Consider the following 19,270-nt stretch of genomic DNA (forward strand, 5'->3'; position numbering starts at 1 on the left):
GGCTAACCTCTTTATCAATGTATGCTTTGTGGTCCTTCCAGGCTCTGGCTGATTGATAGAGTTCTCTCTCACAATGGATTGTATCATTTGGAAGAATAAAGCACCTGCAAAAAAAAAAAAAAAAAAATTAGAAATAGGTTTAGATTCTAATATTAAAAAATATTAGAAATAGCAAAGGGAACAGAATTATCCTCTAAACTCTTAATTTGGATACAAGCAATAGTTTAGAGCTGAGCCATAGACAAGGATAAGTGGGGATGTCTCCTGGTGGGGGCAAAGGATAGTGTCAGAGTGACAGCATCACCAAGATCATCTTTCAAGGCAGCATTTAATACCCGCATCCTCATGAACAGATCCCACCACGACACTCAGTTTTGAAAGCCTCACCAAATACTGTAGGAAAGAATGAGGTTTTTCACAGTTATCATGGAAACAGCTTGTTGGAAGAAATGCAGAGTTAGAAGTGGGTTATTCATCTCATTCATTTTGTTGCAAAGAGCCTGCAGAAGTACCCCATTATGTTTGAAGCAAAGAAACAGCCCCAGGGATAGAGAGCAGGTGGGATAGGGGGTCAATGAATGCGGAATGAAAAATAAATCCTGGTCTAAATGCCCCAGTGTGTAACCATAACTACCGCAGGCACTGGGGGACCAGTCCCAAGGATGAGAGTCCTGGCAGAGCTCCTGCACCCCTCCCCGCCAAGGTGATGAAATGAAAGAGAGAACAAAGCCCTGCCGATAAATTCAGAAAGAAAGTACTTCTCTCCTAAAGGAGTAAGCAGATTTGGGAAGGAACTGAACAACCAAGGTAGAAAGCTTTGGGGGAATTGTCTCCCTGTCCTGGCTCCAGCACTCCCAAGGCCCTCCTTGCTCTCCAGGATCTGGACAGGTCAGGTGCTTCTGCATCTGATGGCCATTCCCAACACATGCCATTTCTCTGGAAGCTTCTCCAGAACCCACAGTCCTCGCTTGGGCTCTGTTTCATTTCTGAGGCCATGACTGTACAACCTCTCTGAGCCGCAGTAACTAGGCAGCATGGTTTCCATCTGTTTTCTAGACTCTCACAAAGGTAACTGCTTAAGGGCAGAGCTCCACGCCTGCTAAGTCAAGGCGTGACAGACTCTGGCAAATTCCCCGCTGATCAGCCTTAATGTGAACTTAAACCCAAAGCACATGTCCAAACATACGCTCATCTGGACTCCTTGTTGCTTCTTTAACGCCCAGTGGCTACGTGGGCCAGCTCCTGACACCGTATAGCCGCGCGATAGTACTTTTTGTAAAGGAACAAAACGATGATAGTATGGGGGGATGACTTTGAACTCAACCCTCGCGAAAACCTAAAGTTTCCTACTTGTGCGTCACCCGGACGGTGGCAGGCAGGCCCACAGCATTGTCGCCACCTGCCAGCATCGCGGCCCCGTCGCCGGCTGCCTGGCGACCTCCAGGCCCCCTGCGGCCTTCGTCATGACGCTTGGCGATGCTTCTTGGTCGCAACACTTGCAATTCTTCTTCTTCCAGATTTATGTCGTATATTTCGCCTTCAAATTCAACCGACAAGGAACGTGTCTGCCGCGTATGGACAAATCTGGGCTTATACTCTAGAAATAAAGGAAGACGGGTTAAAATGGATGTCGTTTATGGAGGCCGGGGTAGTTCAGGAGGGAAGAAAAGCATGACCTGGCTTGGCGAGTGTTTTGGGAAGGGGTGAGCAGTACGTCCTGCACTGCTGAGGGGGTGGCATGAGGCTGTGGACAGCCCACTGTGACTCACGTCGGGAGGGTGGGCTCTTGCCTAGCTTTGCCACTGCAGAGCAGGGCGCTGGATGGCATGCTTCTCTGGGCCTCAGGCCCTTCATTCAAGCAGTGAGGGCTAGGTCTGGGTGATTTCTAAGATTCTTTCCATTCATGGCAGGCTGTGGACGTCCACACTGAGTTTTCAACATGAACTGCTAAGGCAGTTTGTTTGGATAAAACTCTATTCCCAATTAGAGTACTACTAATAATAATGATTATCACTTATCGACCTTTTGCTGTATATTATTCACCTCATACTTACCTCTAATCCACCATCTTGAAAGATAGGTATTATTATAATAAATCCTTACATTAAAAAACTTATCAGATAGTCAAATCAGGCTCATGCATTTGGCATTATTAGCCTTATTTAATGGATGAGAAAATTGAAGCTTTGGATGGAACGTAGACTTTGCAAGGTTATGCAGCCAACAGCTGTGGGAGCTAGAATTATCATGTATCAGGTTCTAAAGACTAGTCTTCCCACTATATTGGGCTGCTTTTTCAAAAAGGTTAATGCTCTAGACACCTTCTATTTGCACAAATAATAGGGATTGCTCTAAGAAAAATTACATTTTGCAAAAGCTTTCATCAGCCAGCTGATTTTTAAAACCTGGCAGAGGGAGGGTCATGCCTGGGGGAGGCTGGCCTGATTTCTGGTCACTACAGACCCCTGTCGAGGCTCACGGTGTGCTAGGTGAGAGCTTTCACGTGCAAGGGTGGCCCTCCTTAGCAGCTGCACCTCGGCCGTGGGCACACCCACGCGGCCTTCCCTCTCCAGCCTGTTGGAGGAGGAACTGGAGGGCGCTGGTGACAGAATCAGAATTGTCACACTCCATGCGGGATCCTGCTCTGATGGCAGTTTCCAGGTGAGGGAGGGCCTCTGCGCCAGTTGGCAGGTCTTTGAGAGTGCTCACGAGCTCCATCACTGCGGAAAAGTGGAGAACCAACTCCCTCTCTCACACACATATGATTCCATGCAGCTTGAAAAAGTGGCCCCAGATTTCTCCCGTTTGCCTCAAGATTGAAAAATCAAAGTGCTTTACGGTCAGCGCTTGGGGAGCGACATCTAACTTCCCAGGAGAGAAGAGGTTGTCTCGACCTCTAAGCTGAACACTGGGAACCGATTTCGATTTCCGTCAAGGGAGGGTGTCAGGCTCCCTGTCCCCTGTTGGTTTTCCGGTTGATATCTGTGTGAATTCTTGAACCTGCCATTTTCTCTCAGGGAGGAAAGAAAACCTCCCAAATCAAAGGTTCTCAGCCTTTGGGTTATGAATTCCTCTAAGAATCTGTTGAAAGTTACAGACATCCAGAAAAATGCGCATATACACATGGAACATACTTAAAATTTTAGACAAAAGACTAGAGGGCTCATGACCCTACAGTTCATCTGTGGAGTCCAGAATAAAAAAGCCTGTTCTATGGGCTTCCGTTGTTCTAGTGAATGACTTGATTTCCTAATTTTGGAATTGAATTTAACGTCTCTCTCTCATTTCCAAACCAGCATGGAAAGGACTTCGCACAGAAATGAGTCACTTTTCACATTAGGCCACTAGATGGCACTAAACTCTCATTCTTTTGTGGAAAAAGCAGGCCCGTGGGTTTTCATGTCTATGTAATCATAGGACCCTCACAGCTGCCTGATGGAGTTTTTATAAAGAAAATGCTGGGCTTTTCATACTGGATTCTACTAGTTTGACCCTGCCAGTCAAGAAGAATTTAAAAAAATATATTATCCTAAAACAAAATGCCATTTAAAAAGGTATTATGCTTTTCCTATTAGTTAAATGCACAAGCACTGAAACCTTGCGTTTTTATCTTTTTAATCTTTCTCTCTTTTTTAAGCAACTTAAAGCAGACAAATCAGAACGTTAGCATTAAGGTAAAATAAAACTGACCTAAACTCTACCTTTTGCCCTCACTGTACCCTTTACCCCCTTATGTGTGTGTATAGGTTTCGTGTCTGGTGCTTTTGCAAATATATCTGCATTCTACGCTTACGTGGAAATGTTCACAAAGCAAAATTGCAAACTAGTGTTCATATTTTAAACAGAGCAATTATTTGCTTTTCACCCTAAAACCCTGCCTTGATGACATGGAAAATGTACAAGGAGAAACCCTCTTGTCTCTCTAACGTCCATTCCCAAAGGCCCCGGGCTGCCACTGAGATTGTCACAGTGCGGGGCTTACTCGGGGTCCCCTGGTTTCTCAGGAACTGGCGCTGACTCTTGCGCTGGCCTCTGCTCGCACGATAACCGGGCTCTCCGCAGTGGCACTCTCTGTCCTTGTCGTGGAAGCCGCGCGAGTAGAGGTGCCGCGTGCTCTGCCGCACGGCCAGCAGGTCGCCGGAGCCTTTACACTTGTGAATGCGAAGCTTGCCGGCCGTGTCCTCGATGCACTGCCACTTCTGCAAAAGCCAACAGGAAAGCAGCTGACCACCCCGATCCAGGTGTTTTTCATTAAGGACTGAGGCTCTAGTTTCTAGAAGCACCCGCAACACCGTTAAAGAGAGCGACCGAAGAAAGGCAAGCTTTTAAGTGACCCCGCCATAAGCTGATGCCTGGTTCTCTTGGTTATTTCTTTCACTGTGGGGAAATACAGATGACAACGAAATCACTGGAAATCAGAACTACCTCAATGACACGAGACCCAAAAATTGATACATAAATCCTCAGCATCCAGACTAAACAGAGTCTTGAGCGAAACATGTAAAAGCCCTTAATTCACCCAGCCACGGAGCCCAGCTGTCAGGGCTGTTTTCACCAGACCCCCTCTCGCTCTGGAAAAACAAACTTGGCTGCTTTGTTCTCTGCCCCTGAATTTCTAATGAGAGCCAGGGAGGAGTGGCACACGAGGAAGGAAAAGATGAGTTGAATCTGAGTCCGTCACAGGGCACGGCAGCTTTCACAGCCCCCAGACATTAGCAGATGAGTTTGGTTTTTTTCTCTGTGCCCTTCCCTATCCTTCCACCAATACCACACACCCAGCAGAGCAAGCTGCTCCCAAGGGACATCGTCCACCTTCCCAAGAGACACTCATGGGGAGCTGGCATTGGGTTTTCCTGCTTTAGCCTTCCTCCAAGCCTGCTGCAGATACTGTGGGCTCAATTCTAGTCAATAGGACACAGCATTGGGTCTGGGTGCTCCGCCATGCTCCTTGAGCATCAATCTGGCTTAAATAATAGCGCTTCCCCGGGGCTCATTTCAGGCGGCCCTCCATATCCTACTTAAAAACCTGATAACCTTCCTTTTACTTTTTATTTTCCCCTTGCTCCCTCCCTAAAACATCAATTTGGGAAGCAGGAAGAATATTGACCTTAATTTTAATTTGGCCACGGTTCTTACAACATGTTATAACATAGTGTTGTCAAACTTTGTCTTTTTCCTTCCATATGTGAGTATCTCCTGTGCACAATTGTTCATTGACACTTTTCTTTGAATAGACAGATTTTTATACTGTGGCTAGAACAATAAAACTTGAAAAATTATGTGTTTGTTGTGCCAGTTATATATTTCCAAATATATATTGAAATAAATAAAAAGTTATTAAAGAAAAGATGTTCTTTCACATCTTTTTAAGCATCACATTATGCATCACATAAAACTACCTCACCATACCCCCTCGTTGTACCTATACCATACTTTGGGTTATATCTTGATTTCAAAGCAAAGTTTGGTCAAGGATCCCAGATCGCTTGATCATCAGACAAATGACACTCGTGTACAAAACGATGTGCCACCATTCACCAAGGACCAAAATGCAGAGTCATGGTTTGTTTTCTCTTAATGGAGTCACATGCCTTCCACACGTGCTGAAATCATCAGAGCTGCCTTTGTTTCTAGCACAGACTTTCCAAACCCCAGATCTAGAGGGCTCGTTCTATGATTTCGCCGTAGGCTCCATATGCTCTTGGTGCCTCTGAATTTGCTTATTTCAAGTCCCATAGGTTACAACCTTCTTTTGTGGCTTGGCCAGAATATCTTGAATGTTCAGCATCTCCATCCAGAGAGGCAGGCTCAAGAGACAAGGCAACTAAATACCTAATTACAAAGCCATGAAAAGGCAACACAAACAAGAGTGGTCTAAGTTAGAGATGATTTAACTAAAAAACCTGGTGAAGTCAAGTTGTCTAGGCACATGGGAGTTGTGTCAGATCAGTGGTGCTCACACTGGGTTGGACACTGGGATTTTCAAAAGCTTGCTGGGTGATTCTAATGTGCAAGTGGGGTTAAGAACAAGTGCTTTAGATTCGTAACTGGTTACCGGAACTCTTTACAGCTGGATCCCATGGGGGAGGGGAGAAAAGGGATATATTTAGGTCTAAGCAGCTCAGATGGATGAATCTTGGAGACGGATGCACGTTTTTGGGTGCGGGTGCGAAAAGGAAGCTGTGTCTAGAAATGTTCTGATGTAACCAGGTGAGAAAATGACTCCAGTTGAACAGATAAACACTATCAGCTTGTGTATACTGGCAGGACTATGTGCTCTATTTGAGAGTAACCAGTTCTCTTCACTCTCTCTCTACAGTTAGCTGATAAGTGACAGAACTTAATCTTCATGAACTCTTAGCAGAAAACTGCATGTAGCCTGTTCCATGGTTCTGCCTTTCAACGTGGAGACCAGTGATTTTCAAGCCTGGGTTGAAACTCCCAGACATGTACAATTAGCTTGAAGAAGTGCCATGAAATTCTCAAAAAGCTTCTCAGAAACTGATATACAATCCCATTAAGAAATAATTATATGCCGTATAGAACTCCTACTGGTGAAAAGTATTACCAAAATAAATGATAACCTTTCGTAACTCCAAAAAGTTTGGAATCAGTGGTGCCTGAGTATCTGTCTATATCTGTATCTGTTTTAAATCTAAATGGTTTGAGACATCTCTCCACCTGAGTAATCTCTACCTCAAGTACTCAAAGACTAAGAGTTGACTACTTAATGCCTATAGTAGCAAAAGAAGTGGCCAGTGGATTCCTAATTCACAGCCAAGCAGAAGCTTAAGAAGTGCTCTATTTTCTATCAGACAGAAAAATGTGGCTAACTTTATTCTTGAAAAATAATAGCCTCATGTCTTTTGGAGTTCCATTTTACATCAATTTTAGTGCAAACAGTAATTTTTAAAACACACAACTAGAGTGAAAACTTTCCTTAGTTTTATAACAACAATGCATTAAAAAAATTCTAATTTTTTTTGGCCTGAAAGAGTTGAGGGTACAAGCGGATTCCCATAGAACACAAAGTGTAGGTAGAATTTTTTGTGACTGGTCTATTTGGGATCCAACCTGCATTTTCCCATTAGCCAAATTCCTTGCTGACGTACTATGGGAGAGAGATGAAGGGAAAAGCTGTTTCCTTCCTGAAGAGTTGAATTTAACCAAGCCTGAAGTCTGGCATTCTCCTTGTCACTGATGAGGTATCATACAAAATCAACCAACTATGCACACCTATGTGCATGGATATGTACACACATGCACACACACATAAACCTACATACACCACATATGTACATATACCTACGTTCTTGTATAAAACAAGAGCCACTGACAAAAATGCCAATTATTTTCCATACCAAGGACCCTTTGAACAAGTCATAGACCCTATTAGATAGAGCAATTAGCTAGAGGCTTTGAAAAGCTTCTTAGAATTTTAATGAAATGCAATTACCACACATTTGCACAGCCATTTTAGTGTTCGATATCATGACAATTTTTATGGCTGAGCAATAAAACCTTGAAATAGTTGCAACTAAAATGGTCATCTTACTTAGAGAGTTTAAAGAGGGAGGTGAAGAAAGAGAATTTTTTTTTTTGAGGAAGATTAGCCCTAAGCTAACATCTCCTGCAAATCCTCCTCTTTTTTGCTGAGGAAGACTGGCCCTGAGCTAGCATCCATGCCCATCTTCCTCTACTTTATATGTGGGATGCCTACCACAGCATGGCTTGACAAGCAGTGCATAGGTCTGTACCCAGGATCCGAATTGGCAAACCCCAGGCCGCCAAAGCAGAACATGCAAACTTAACCGCTGCGGCACCAGGCCCACCCCGGAAAAAGAGTTTTTAAAGAATTACTCTGAAAGTCATGCTGCAAGCCATTTAAATGGTCACAATAATGAGAAGGGATGATTTTGCAATGCAGGAGTTTCAGGAATCATGTGAAAGAATGAATTCAGGTGAGGTAACTGCTAATGGGGCGTGGAGTCAGCCTCAGAAATGAGCTTTACTAAAAAGCGCCCTTGCAGAAATACGTGTCATACTGTCTCGCTTTTATCTACTCTCTTGACGTTTATCAGTAAGTCAGTTAATTGCCAAATGCTATCATCTTCGTCTTCTCTGACCACTCACCCCTTGTGTAAATTCCTTTCCTGCTTTGTGGGACAACATCATCTCAGTTCTCCTCCTGCCTCTCTGACTTATTAGTCTGTCCCAATAATTCGGCACGCATTCATTCCACAAATCCTACTACGAGCAAGGTGCTAGAGAAAATTATTTAAATAAATTCTTAAGTTATTTCATTTTAACCCTTCCAACTACACTGAAACTTGAAATTAAGGGCAAAGACCACGTCTCATTCTTCTGAGTCATTCCCTGAAGTCAGCACGGCATCGAATCACTGTTTAGTAATCACGTCTTAGTGTTTTTGAGTGATTGTATATACCTGGATGTAAATAACGCCTGATGAAGAAAAGAAGGTTGGTTCTCTGGGCACAAGGATTCATGTGTGCAGCTGGTTTGGTGGAATCAAACCTAACGAGAAATATGTCAAGTGCCTTTCAAACAATTCCATTCAGCACCATCTTTACCACCACCATCATCATCATCTATTGAACTCTTACTTGATGCCAGGGACTGGTCTAGAGCACTTTATATAAATGTATCCATTTAATCTTCACAACAACCTAATGTGCTACCATAATATTTATTAGAGTAGCATTTTGTAGTAGTGAATTATCATCTATATTCTGCCTGGGAATGGCATTTTATACCCGTATTGATGTGGCTTAGTGGAAAAAGTCTGGAATTTCAAGCTAAAAAAGCCTGGATTTGAATATCAGCTTTATCACATTGCTATGTGGCCTTGAGCAAGTCAGCTATGCAATTTAAGCTTTTGCAGGGTCACGAGCATTAGAGATAACATATAGGAAGAACTTGGCATATGGTAGGTCCTAAACAAAGGCAGCTGCTATTATCATTATTATTATTCTCCAAACACACACACACACACACACACACACACAGAGTTTATTCCTTAAAGAATCTGATCTAATGCAAACTTGATGAGAGGTAGCCATTTTTAATGGAGATAAGTATTGGGTTAGGGATCTGAAGACCTCAATTTTAATTTTCTTTCGCTGCAAACTCTATGGCCTTGAGCAAATTGCAGAATCTCTTTGTTCTTTCAGATTCCACATCTGGTAAAATAATACTTGCGCCTCCTGGCCTCAAAGATATGTCATGAGAATAAATTGTTGAGTGTTTTTGGAGTTCTGTGGAAAAGATGCACTATATGAACCCAGAGCAGTAGTACTATAATTGACCTTTAAACATGGCTATGCAATCCTTGGGCAAGTTAATGTTTCCTGGCTGTAAATGGTATATAATATAGTAATTATTATTTAGTGGGGAGACTGTGGCTTTGAAATATACAGATCTCGATCTGAATTCAGACTTGTCACCCTTCTAGCTGTGTGACTTGGGTCAAGTTACTTTCCCATCTGAGCTTCAGTCTCTTCATATTTAAAATGGGCATAATATCTGTTTTATAGAATAGTTTTCAGGTGTGAAATGTTCCATGTAAAATGCCTAGCACAATGCTAGGTGATGATAGAATGATGTTTACTTCCCTTTCCTGAAATAACCACTAGATAATCATGACAGTTTCTATATTTTGAATTGCATCTATTCCTCAGATTGGTTAAGAATGTTCTATATTCTTTCTTTCTTTTTTTTTTCCCTGAGGAAGATTCGTCCTGAGCTAACATCTATTGCCAGTCTCACTCTATTTTGTATGTGAGCTGCCAGCACAGCATGGCCACTGCCAGACTAGTGGTGTAGGTCCACGTCTGGGAATCGAGCCCAGGCCACCAAAGTGGAGTGCACCGAACTTAACCACTAGGCCACCAGGGCTGGCCCAAGAATGTTCTATATTCTTATTTATACTGACTTATGCCCGTGTTTATGAGTGAGAAACTAAAAATTTGGCTACAACTTTTTCAAAGGTTGCAATGAAAAGCTTAATTTTACACACACACACACACACACACACGCACACAGATTAATTAGTTCTCCATCATTACCCATCTTATTACGTGGTTTCGGTCATAATGCAGATCAAATCATGTTCTCTGAAATGTAACAACAATACAGTAATTTCCTGATAACCTGATTATTCTTTATGCTGGTACCAACATCATGAAAAGCAGTGACCTGCAGGTGGATGTGTATCTAGAATTTTCATCTCAACACCGGGGAATATAAAAAGACCACATCAATATCCTTGTTCAAACTGGTACTTAGCTCAAGTTGTTGTCAAATTTTCTCACAAATGTGAAATAGAGTTACTTCTGAGGAGGCTTATCGCCTGTTTTCTTTGAGATGGGGTCAGATGGGATGGGGAGGGAAAGTGGGAAGGAAAGAGAAGCAGAAGAGAGAGAAAGCGTTTCCTCCTTTGGATTTCAACCCGGATAATCATTTGTAAAAATCAGTGTTGGGATGTTGGAAGAAGTATGGTTCTTGTAGTTCAGGAAAAATAAAATTGGTGAACTGACCTTGGCTGATAACCGATAGCCGGCATTTGTTGGGTGCCTGCTGCGTGTCAGGTACTGTTCTGGATGCTTAACATATTTAACTCATGTAATCTGTACCGCAACCCTCTGAGGCAGCTACTATTATTACACCCATTTTACAGATGAAGAAACTGAGGCAGAGTTAGGTTAAGGAACTTACCCATGGCCACATACCAAGAAAGCGGAGGACCCAGGATTCAATCCCGATTGATCAGGACACCAATAAAAAAGGAGAATGGTTTGGGGCAGAGTGTGAGGCTTCAGGTGGGCCTCAGTTGAGGGGACAGTACTGAGGAAGGCAGAGGCAACAACTTCCTGCAGATGAGAATACTGCGTTTAAGAGACAGGGAGGAGGGGAACCTGACCAGGGCGGGCTGTGTTGGGGAGCAGTGGGAAATAAGATAGTCTACATTCAATAGGATGGGGCCACACCACGTAGTTTATGAATAAAGTGTCTGTCCTCATGTTTGTCTGTTTCTGACTTGTTTGGAACATCATTAAATATGGTTTCACGGTTAACCCTGTGGTTTGTATTTTGAAAATTGCACAGCAGCCAAAACATCTAAGTAAATGCACAACTGTTCAGACACGTCTTTGAGTGCAGGTTGAAGAGGGGAGGAGGCAAGGTTTAGAGGCTGAGCTGTCCACATTGGGGCCCCGTGCAGATGAGAGTTCAGCCAGAGGATGGCACCGAGGGCTCAGTCTTTCTGGCCGTACCCTCCAGAATCAGGAGAGCCAAGGGGAAATGTCTCTGAGCCACGCTGCGATTTTAACCGCGACTCAGTGAGTTTCTGGAAACAGGCCGTCAATTTCTGGCAAACGAACACTTCTAGCCAGATCTTGCTGGTAAATGTCTTTTTATTCCTGCTCTGCAGCTGGTCAGAAAGGGTCAGGGGGATAATTTTTGGATGAGAACACAGATCCTGCAGCAAAACCAGTTTACACCCAACAAGCTACATTCTAATTTCCTTTGCTTGATGCTGGGGTCCTTTCAGAATTTTAAACAAATCTTTGATTTTTACATTGTTACAACAGTAGAAAGGCAAATTAATTGCAAAGACGCTGGCATTTAACAACTCAACAAAAGGACACGACATTTGTTCTATAAAAAACAAGCTGCATTTTCCTCTTAAATGGCAGAGCATATATAAGATATCCTTCAATGCCCAGAGAATTTTATTTTAAATTATTTTTCTAGTTTCATTGAGAAATATTTCACAGGAATTTTCTCTTTTATGTAACTCCTATTTAAGTAGTCAATATCTATACCTAGACAAAGAAGGGAAAAAAACTAATAAGGCTGACCCGACATGAATAGTTCGCAATCCTGGCTGCTCACAGGAATCACCCAGGAGCTTGGAAAAAACCACTGACGCCTGGGTCCCATCCCCAGAGATTCTGACTTAATTTGTCTGAGCGGGACTTGAACATCAGCATTTCTAAAGCTACCTTGTGATTTAATGTGTAGTCATGGTTGAGGACCACTGCCCTCCATGCTGTGAGTGGGTCCTAAACCCATGGCTTCAGCCAGGAAAACGCCATTTATAATTTCAAAGGGAAAATCGACTGTCTTACATTTTTCCAGAGGCAGCATATTCTGGAGAAGAAAAGATTGAACATGAAGTGAAGAGAAGCAGGTTCTGACTGTGGGTTTGTAGCTTAAGTTTTCCGGATCTAAATTTCCTTATTAGGAAAATGATAGCATTCAATTAGAAGATTTGTAAAACTCTCTCCAACTTTGACATTCTCCGATTCTAGGCCTATGGTTCTTAACCCTGTTGAAAAATACGGATGCCCTGGCCCCACCTCCAGATATTTAAATCTGATTGGTCTGGGGTAAGGCTGTGCATCAGTAGTTTCAAAAGCTCGCCAGGGGATTCTAAGGTGGAGCCAGAATTGAGCATCACTCTTATGTTGTCTGTTGAACCAAAGTCTTTTCAGACAGAAGTTGAGATTTGCACATGAGTGTGCACAAGTGTTTGTGTGTGTGTGCGTAGTGTGCCTGTACATAAATGTGCTTGGGTGTAATGCCAGCTGAGAGAGTGGTGGGAATTCACACTCAGCCTTCTATTAATTCAGGAACATAGAAGTGATGCAAACACATATGTCCATGCTGTCTTAATTAGTCCCTGCTGGTTGTTCTGTTCACACAGTGGAGGAGTGAGGCCAAATGTCTGGGATTCCAGCCCATTTTAATTCTCTGTTGGCTTCCTAGGAATGAAAACAACAGGTAATAACAACACCACCCAACCCTTGCACACTGCTTTACGGGTCGTCTAGCACTTTATATATATGATATCAGTTTATCCTCACAAAACTGAGACTAATTTTCTCCATTTTAGAGACAGAAAAACCTGAGACTCAGGAGAGATGGTTTTGTCCAAGAACACACAACTAAAAATTAGTGGATGCCAATATTCTAACCCAAACCTTTTGATTTCAAATCCCTCTTTCCTTTATTTACTCTACTCCACGCATCCACATTGACCCTACAGCACAAACCCTGGGCGACCAGGCACGGGCGTGTGGTGGGAGGGGAGCACACACTACCTCTCTGGGGACTAGGAGCGAAGAGAATGAGGCGAATACTACTGATTTTTTCTTTACATCCCATGGAAGGTCAAATCAAAGAGCAGATGTGTTGCCTTTGCACGAAGGCAGTTAACCTTGGTTAGAGGAAGAGATGCTGGGCGCAGACCCGGTGTGAAATCAACGTCAAGAGAAGAGATTCCGACCAAGTTACTTAGCTGTTGCCTTGATCCTGAACAATACAACCTCCTTATTCCAGACTTTTTTCCTTCTTTTTTAAGTCAGTGATACCATAACTAAAAAGATAATCTTCAAAGTAGCCAGATAGAAAGAGCAAAAGGCCAAAATATAAAGATTCTATAGAATACAACTAAGCTATCAGGTTTGACCTACAGGCTTGGTAACCACCTTGAAGAGTCAACATGTTCTCAAAGTTCTCAGGTCTTAAACTATGGTTTGAGCACCGACTCCAAAAAAATCAACCATCAAGGGCATAGTGTGGTTCTTTGTTGCATTCATTCAGGCACTTCTAAAACAGATTGTTGCTGACGTTCTCATCTATGTATGCGATAGATTCTAAATTCAGACTGATTTGCAAAGAAACAAAGCAGTGGAGGAAAATTCCAGGGAGCCAGATATTATAGCATTTCATGGGGGCAAAACAAGTTTACAAAAAAACGAAGAAGCAAAGTGAAGTTTTTAACATCGTTAGCATTCAGCACATGAGTGAAGAGCTTGTGCCAAAGTACCATAATAGAGTTTAATCTAATTTGCCCTTTAGGATATATATTAAAATTTCAGTGCAAGCCATATGGAGAGGTTTGCAAAACTGTACACTGAAAGGTAGGCAGTGTACCTTATTCTCAAATGATTATAATGCTCGCCACTTAGAGGGCTAAAACGGTAACAAGATCACCAATTTGCATAAGATATATTTAACACTGAACATTTCCAACTCCTGAATAGAACTAAATTAGTCTATTGAGGCTGGCTCATAAAAATCATTCTAGAACTACAAAACAATTCTGAGGTTTTAGTCATAATAATACTTAGAGCTTCCATAAGAAGGATTTGAAAACTTCAAATTAAAATATAATGAATAGGTCTAAGCTTCTTCACTAAACACTTGAAAATTAAGACTTACTAGAATGCCATGAAGGCCTGGTTTTATCCCTTCCTTCAACAACTCTCTCTCCCCACATTTTTCGATTTCAAAGGAATCCCTGTGTACAAAAAGGCAAGAGGAAATACAGAGAGTTTGAGGATCAAGTTGTTTATTATGAATGTCTATTCAGTAAGCTAGATGCCATTTAATAAGCGTGAAATAAATGAGGCCATTTTAATAATAACTGGGCTATCCATTTCACGTGTCTGATATTTTGAACCAGTGTTGGCTATTGTGTGGACATCTAGAGGTCAGATAAGTTTAGAAAAATATTCATAAAAGATTTGAACTTCTTTTCGCCTAGTTAATCTAACTTACCTTGGAAGGTAGCCAGTGGCCTGAGTTTTTGAGTCAGACAACTCATTTGGATCCCAGCTCTGCCACTCACCAGCTGCCCATTTGTAAAATGAGGATGACAATGCCCATCTCACTCGATGTATGTGGGGATTAAATTGAGCCAATGCATATAAAACTGCATGTACAGTGCCTTACATAAGAGAAATGCTGGATAAATATTGTTTTTCACTTTTCTTCAATTTTATTCTAAGTTGTAATGATTTAGGCAGAAATTCAGTTCCTCTGTCATCATGACAGAGCATTTCTTTTAGCTGGTATAGATTTCAGTCAAGGGTGTTTAAAATAGTTTGCATTCATGTGTTCTCACTTTCCTTAAAAACAGGTCTGTATTAATTCATCACATGGTATTTCTTTAGTTCTTATTCATAATAGTTGGTCTTCTGGGTAGCCTTGAATTCTATAGGAATATTTCTATTAATGAAAAGGATTCATTCTAACGAAATATTTGATGTCAGGAATTTTGTGAGCAGAGGCAGAAACAGTAAACAAACAGAAGACGGTTTCCCTTTTCATTCCCCAAACTCGGTCATGGATTCTGTCCTCCTCTCTGGGTTAGATGACATCTGACTTTAGCCAGGATGGGAAGACCCCGTCATGTCTCTTGGGGCAGTTCACTCCTCCGAGGCATAGCATCTACCCATGATCTTGGTGACCAGGTATGAGGAGCCCCAGGGACGGTGCCTTCCCCTCTGAAAGAACCAGCCCTGAGCCTTCCAACCTGGTTACTCATTTCCTGTGTCTGATATCTTGAACTTGTATTGGCTAATCGGGTGGACATCTAGAACTCTCTCTGACAGCACCATTTCTTTTAACTGGAGAGAGCCAAAACAGTGATGAGGAGGCCAAGTTGGACCAGTCAGACAATTCTCAGGCAGGGGAGTGGTCTCACAGTGAGCACTCTGTGACCACCATGAAAAGCTTGCTTATACCCAAATATACATTATTTTTTATGTTGAAAATTAGAAACAGAGAAACATGCTAGTGGGGGTGAAGGAAAGCTGTGTCACTCACCTGCCCAGGTTGTTCACAGGCTGTCTGGTACCTGGCCTGCTGGCACAGTTCTTTGACCCTCTCATATTTGGGCAGGTGATTTGATTGCTGGATATTCTTACTGGAGTCTTCCTTCTTACGGAGAAATTTCCTTTGACAGTAAGGGAAAAATTTCTTACGTGAGAAGTAATCTGAACTACATTCCCTGCGACCTGCCTGTTCTCTTTTCCTTCCCTGTCACATGACCCCCACATTCTTCAAACAGCAAGAAATAGATGTGAGGGCTCTGTCCACGGGAGCTCAACATTTGATGAGTCCTTTGTGAAAATTACAAGCTGGGTACCACAAAGATGAGAGCTCAGGATAGGAAGAATCATTTCCCCCAAAAGCATTAATTTCAAAACTTCGGGCATAAATGTTTAGCTTTGCAGGCTCAAAGGTCTTTTAGTGAGAAAGCAATTATATAAATGCTTTTCTGTCTTGCAATGTGCGTATGGAGAAAAACAAAGACAATAAACATTGTGACTCAAAACGGAAAACCCAGAAGTGATGACGGAAATAAGTCTCATATATTTATATATTTAAAACTAGGAAAGGCACATAAAAAAAGTAGAAAGATGCCAGGCAGGACTTGGGAAGCAGGGTTGAAAGTCAACTGACTGGTCCGATTAGGAACCAAGGCTGAGAAATGCAACAGCAAACCCACAGCCGTGTAAGGGCTTTGGTCCCACCTTATGAGAATTTATTCTTCACAATTCTGATGCAACAATCACTACTCTGCTGGCCAGGGAAGAGTGAGTAGCCAACCATTCGATCTTGTGACTAGGCTTACGAAATCTGCATGCTTAGTAAACCAAAATAAGGGGGGAAAATGCTCAGCAGGGAGAGCTGCCCACTAGGACTGGTTCCCAGAAGCACCCCAGGAACCAATAATTACCCTCTTTCCACGAGGAATGTATCACGCCAAATTTTGGCCTTCTTGTTTGTTCGAAACCTGAAAGCAAAATAATAATATTTACTGTTGGCATCTGGACGTTTTTCCAAACGGATCTGTGCTAACAGTTTATTTAAAGAAACACCTCTCACTTCCCACAGACCACGGCTGCCTCTCCATCAATACGCTATTCACAAGCAGCCGAGAAATTCTCAGCCCGTGTTGATCCTCATGGGCACAGCTTATTTTGCCTCCACTTCTTTTGGTGGCTGGCTGGCTCTGGAAGCCAGTGTGCTCGGGGCTGGCTGAGGGAAGGAAAATGGACGCACCTGTTACCTGGCCTTTCCGGGTCCAGAAGTTTGAGGACAGACTTGCCGTCCACATCGGGAGGTGTGTCAAGCCCAGCGATATCCAGGATCGTTGGGGCCAGGTCGATGTTTAGAACGATCTGTGGGACTCTGCAAAGGGATAGATGGTTACACCCCAGACCTCACACCAATGGAGGGTGGCACATAGGGCCGAGTTCTCTGCACTATGACTCATTGGGCTTCAATCTTTCTCCCCACCTCATCTCATCTCCTAAGGATGGGGAGTTGCTTTTGGCCAGGGCGGCTGAGTGGTCAGCAGCAGTATCTCAGAGCAAGATGAACTCTCACAAGGGTTGGGCTGGAGAGAGGCCTGTGCCCCTGAGCTCTGGTCACACTGTCAGACAAGTTGTGGCCCAATACATGGTTTTTGTAGAATAGATATTTTTGTCTAAAACCTGATAGTTCATAACTCCTCTGTTAAACTAGGGCTTTAAAATCAACCTTCTCAGAGGCACATGGGTGAGATTCAGAATGTCTGGGTTCTGGGCCCCAACGCTGCTACTTCCAGAATTGGGGACTCTTGAGAGAGGCACTTACACTGTCTGTCGAGCTTCTTCACTCTTAACTCAGGGGTCCAGTTAGATGCTCTTTATGGGCCATTCCAGCTTTTGAATTCTACTTGCACTCTTTTCTTTCACTCTTTCCATGACTGTTTCATGTACACAATCTCATTTTATACAAAACATTCTGTTGTGATTGGCAGGGCATATGAAACCCATTTTATGATGGGAAAATAGAGATGCAAAGGGATGCAGTGACTTGCCTAAGGTGACAGAAATAGAACTCCAGTCCTTTAGGCTTCTTTTCTTTCAAAAGAAAATCATGCTTTTCAAATTCACTTTTCTTTAAAAAAAATTCTTTTAGTAATAATTAAAGGAAAAAAACAACGAAGAGAATGGCACTGGTTGTTTCTTAAAAAAGACAATGTATCTCTGATTCAAAGCAGGTGAGGATGGTGGCCCCAAGATCACATTCTGTGTCTGTGTACACAGGCTCATGTGACGTGAATTTTGGTCAATGTGAGAGAATTAATCATTGATACAGTTATTTTTCCTTTCTCTTTAAATGGTATACTTTAGTTCATTCAACATGTGGTGAGGGGGGAGGCCAAGGTTTTCATCTTCTAAATTACCAACCTACATACATCCTTTTTTGTTTTGGATGAAAGGAAACCAGGCACTGTGATTGGTAATCGAATTATCTCAGACATACATGAGCCACAACAGCTGAGTGTTGCAAACAGAGGAATACGTACATTGATCCTGGTTCCACACTTGGACCACGAATAAAGAAAGGTACACGGATGTCAAAGTCATATGGCATGGATTTCCCCTTGACCAGTCCGAACTGCCCAATATGGTAACCGTGGTCGGCCGTATAAATGATGTAAGTGTTTTCCAGCTCCCTCGTTTCCACGAGCATATTATACAGCTGAAACAGCCCAGAGACAAGTCAGAAGCAATCGTGATGGCATACAATGATGAATGTGGCTGTAATTTCCCCCAAATCTTTTTTCCATTATTCTTAAAAGGCAAGAGTTACTTTAAAAAGACCAACAAACATGAACACTATCTACAGTTTCTAATTGCTTACAATCCTGGAGGAAAAAAGCCTAATGATACAGTTGTAATGTAACTTTCCTGAATCTGGCACATTCTACTTAAAGATCTTGTTTGCCTATTTAGAAAAAAAAAAAAGCCCCATAAAACAAACTCCACCACCAAACTTACAGGTTTTACTTTGAAAAATCCATTCTTAAAGCAAATTTTAACATCATCACTCTTACATCTAGTTATCCAGGGTTAAAAACAGGCTGCTTCTAAGCCTGATCCAGCTAGATCCGGCCTTTAGGCATGTCTTGTTTGGCTTACGTTACGTTTCAAAATGCAGGAGATTTCAAATAAAATTTTTGTATTTCCGGCTTCTTTTAAAAGGTCAGAAGAGCTGATGATACTGGATCTACATTTCTGCATGGCAAAAATTAGTTGGAGCTCAGCAGTTGCTCCTTGCTTTAGACGGGGCACTTTTAATTTCAAGTTCACCACAATCCCCACCATTCCCTATTGTCTTATACAGAAACTGCTTTACATTATTTGCTTAATTGCCAAAGAAGGTATTTGTGAGTATAGCCTTTGATTTATGTTGTTTAGATTTTTATTTCTTCTTTGCTACTGGCTCCACAAGAACCAAATCTGGAGAGGTAGACGGAAGGGGGACGATATGAGGGAGAAAAGATAAAGTCGCTGAACACGTACACACTCTTAAAACGAAAAACAAAACAAAACAACAACAGAAAAACAGGATTGGAAAGAATGGGTCTACACATGTGAAGCGGGCCCAAAACCTGTGACCG

At 42.4% G+C, this 19,270-nt stretch overlaps 1 protein-coding gene across 34 annotated transcripts in view; it reads right to left on the bottom strand.

The window, feature by feature from the left end:
* Positions 1-19,270, bottom strand: part of SULF1 (sulfatase 1) — a 192,827-nt gene that overhangs the window by 27,183 nt on the left and 146,374 nt on the right. For all 34 annotated transcript variants that reach the window (XM_070221462.1, XM_070221473.1, XM_070221461.1 and 31 more), the window contains 7 exons: positions 18,173-18,348; positions 16,879-17,007; positions 16,553-16,609; positions 15,637-15,766; positions 3,983-4,199; positions 1,351-1,597; positions 8-104 (listed from right to left, as the gene is read on the bottom strand). In XM_070221462.1, coding sequence (XP_070077563.1) covers positions 8-104; positions 1,351-1,597; positions 3,983-4,199; positions 15,637-15,766; positions 16,553-16,609; positions 16,879-17,007; positions 18,173-18,348 — 1,053 coding nt within the window. The remainder of the gene's footprint in view (positions 1-7; positions 105-1,350; positions 1,598-3,982; positions 4,200-15,636; positions 15,767-16,552; positions 16,610-16,878; positions 17,008-18,172; positions 18,349-19,270) is intronic.

Source organism: Equus caballus, chromosome 9, assembly GCF_041296265.1.
Source record: "Equus caballus isolate H_3958 breed thoroughbred chromosome 9, TB-T2T, whole genome shotgun sequence".
Lineage (NCBI taxonomy): Eukaryota > Metazoa > Chordata > Mammalia > Perissodactyla > Equidae > Equus > Equus caballus.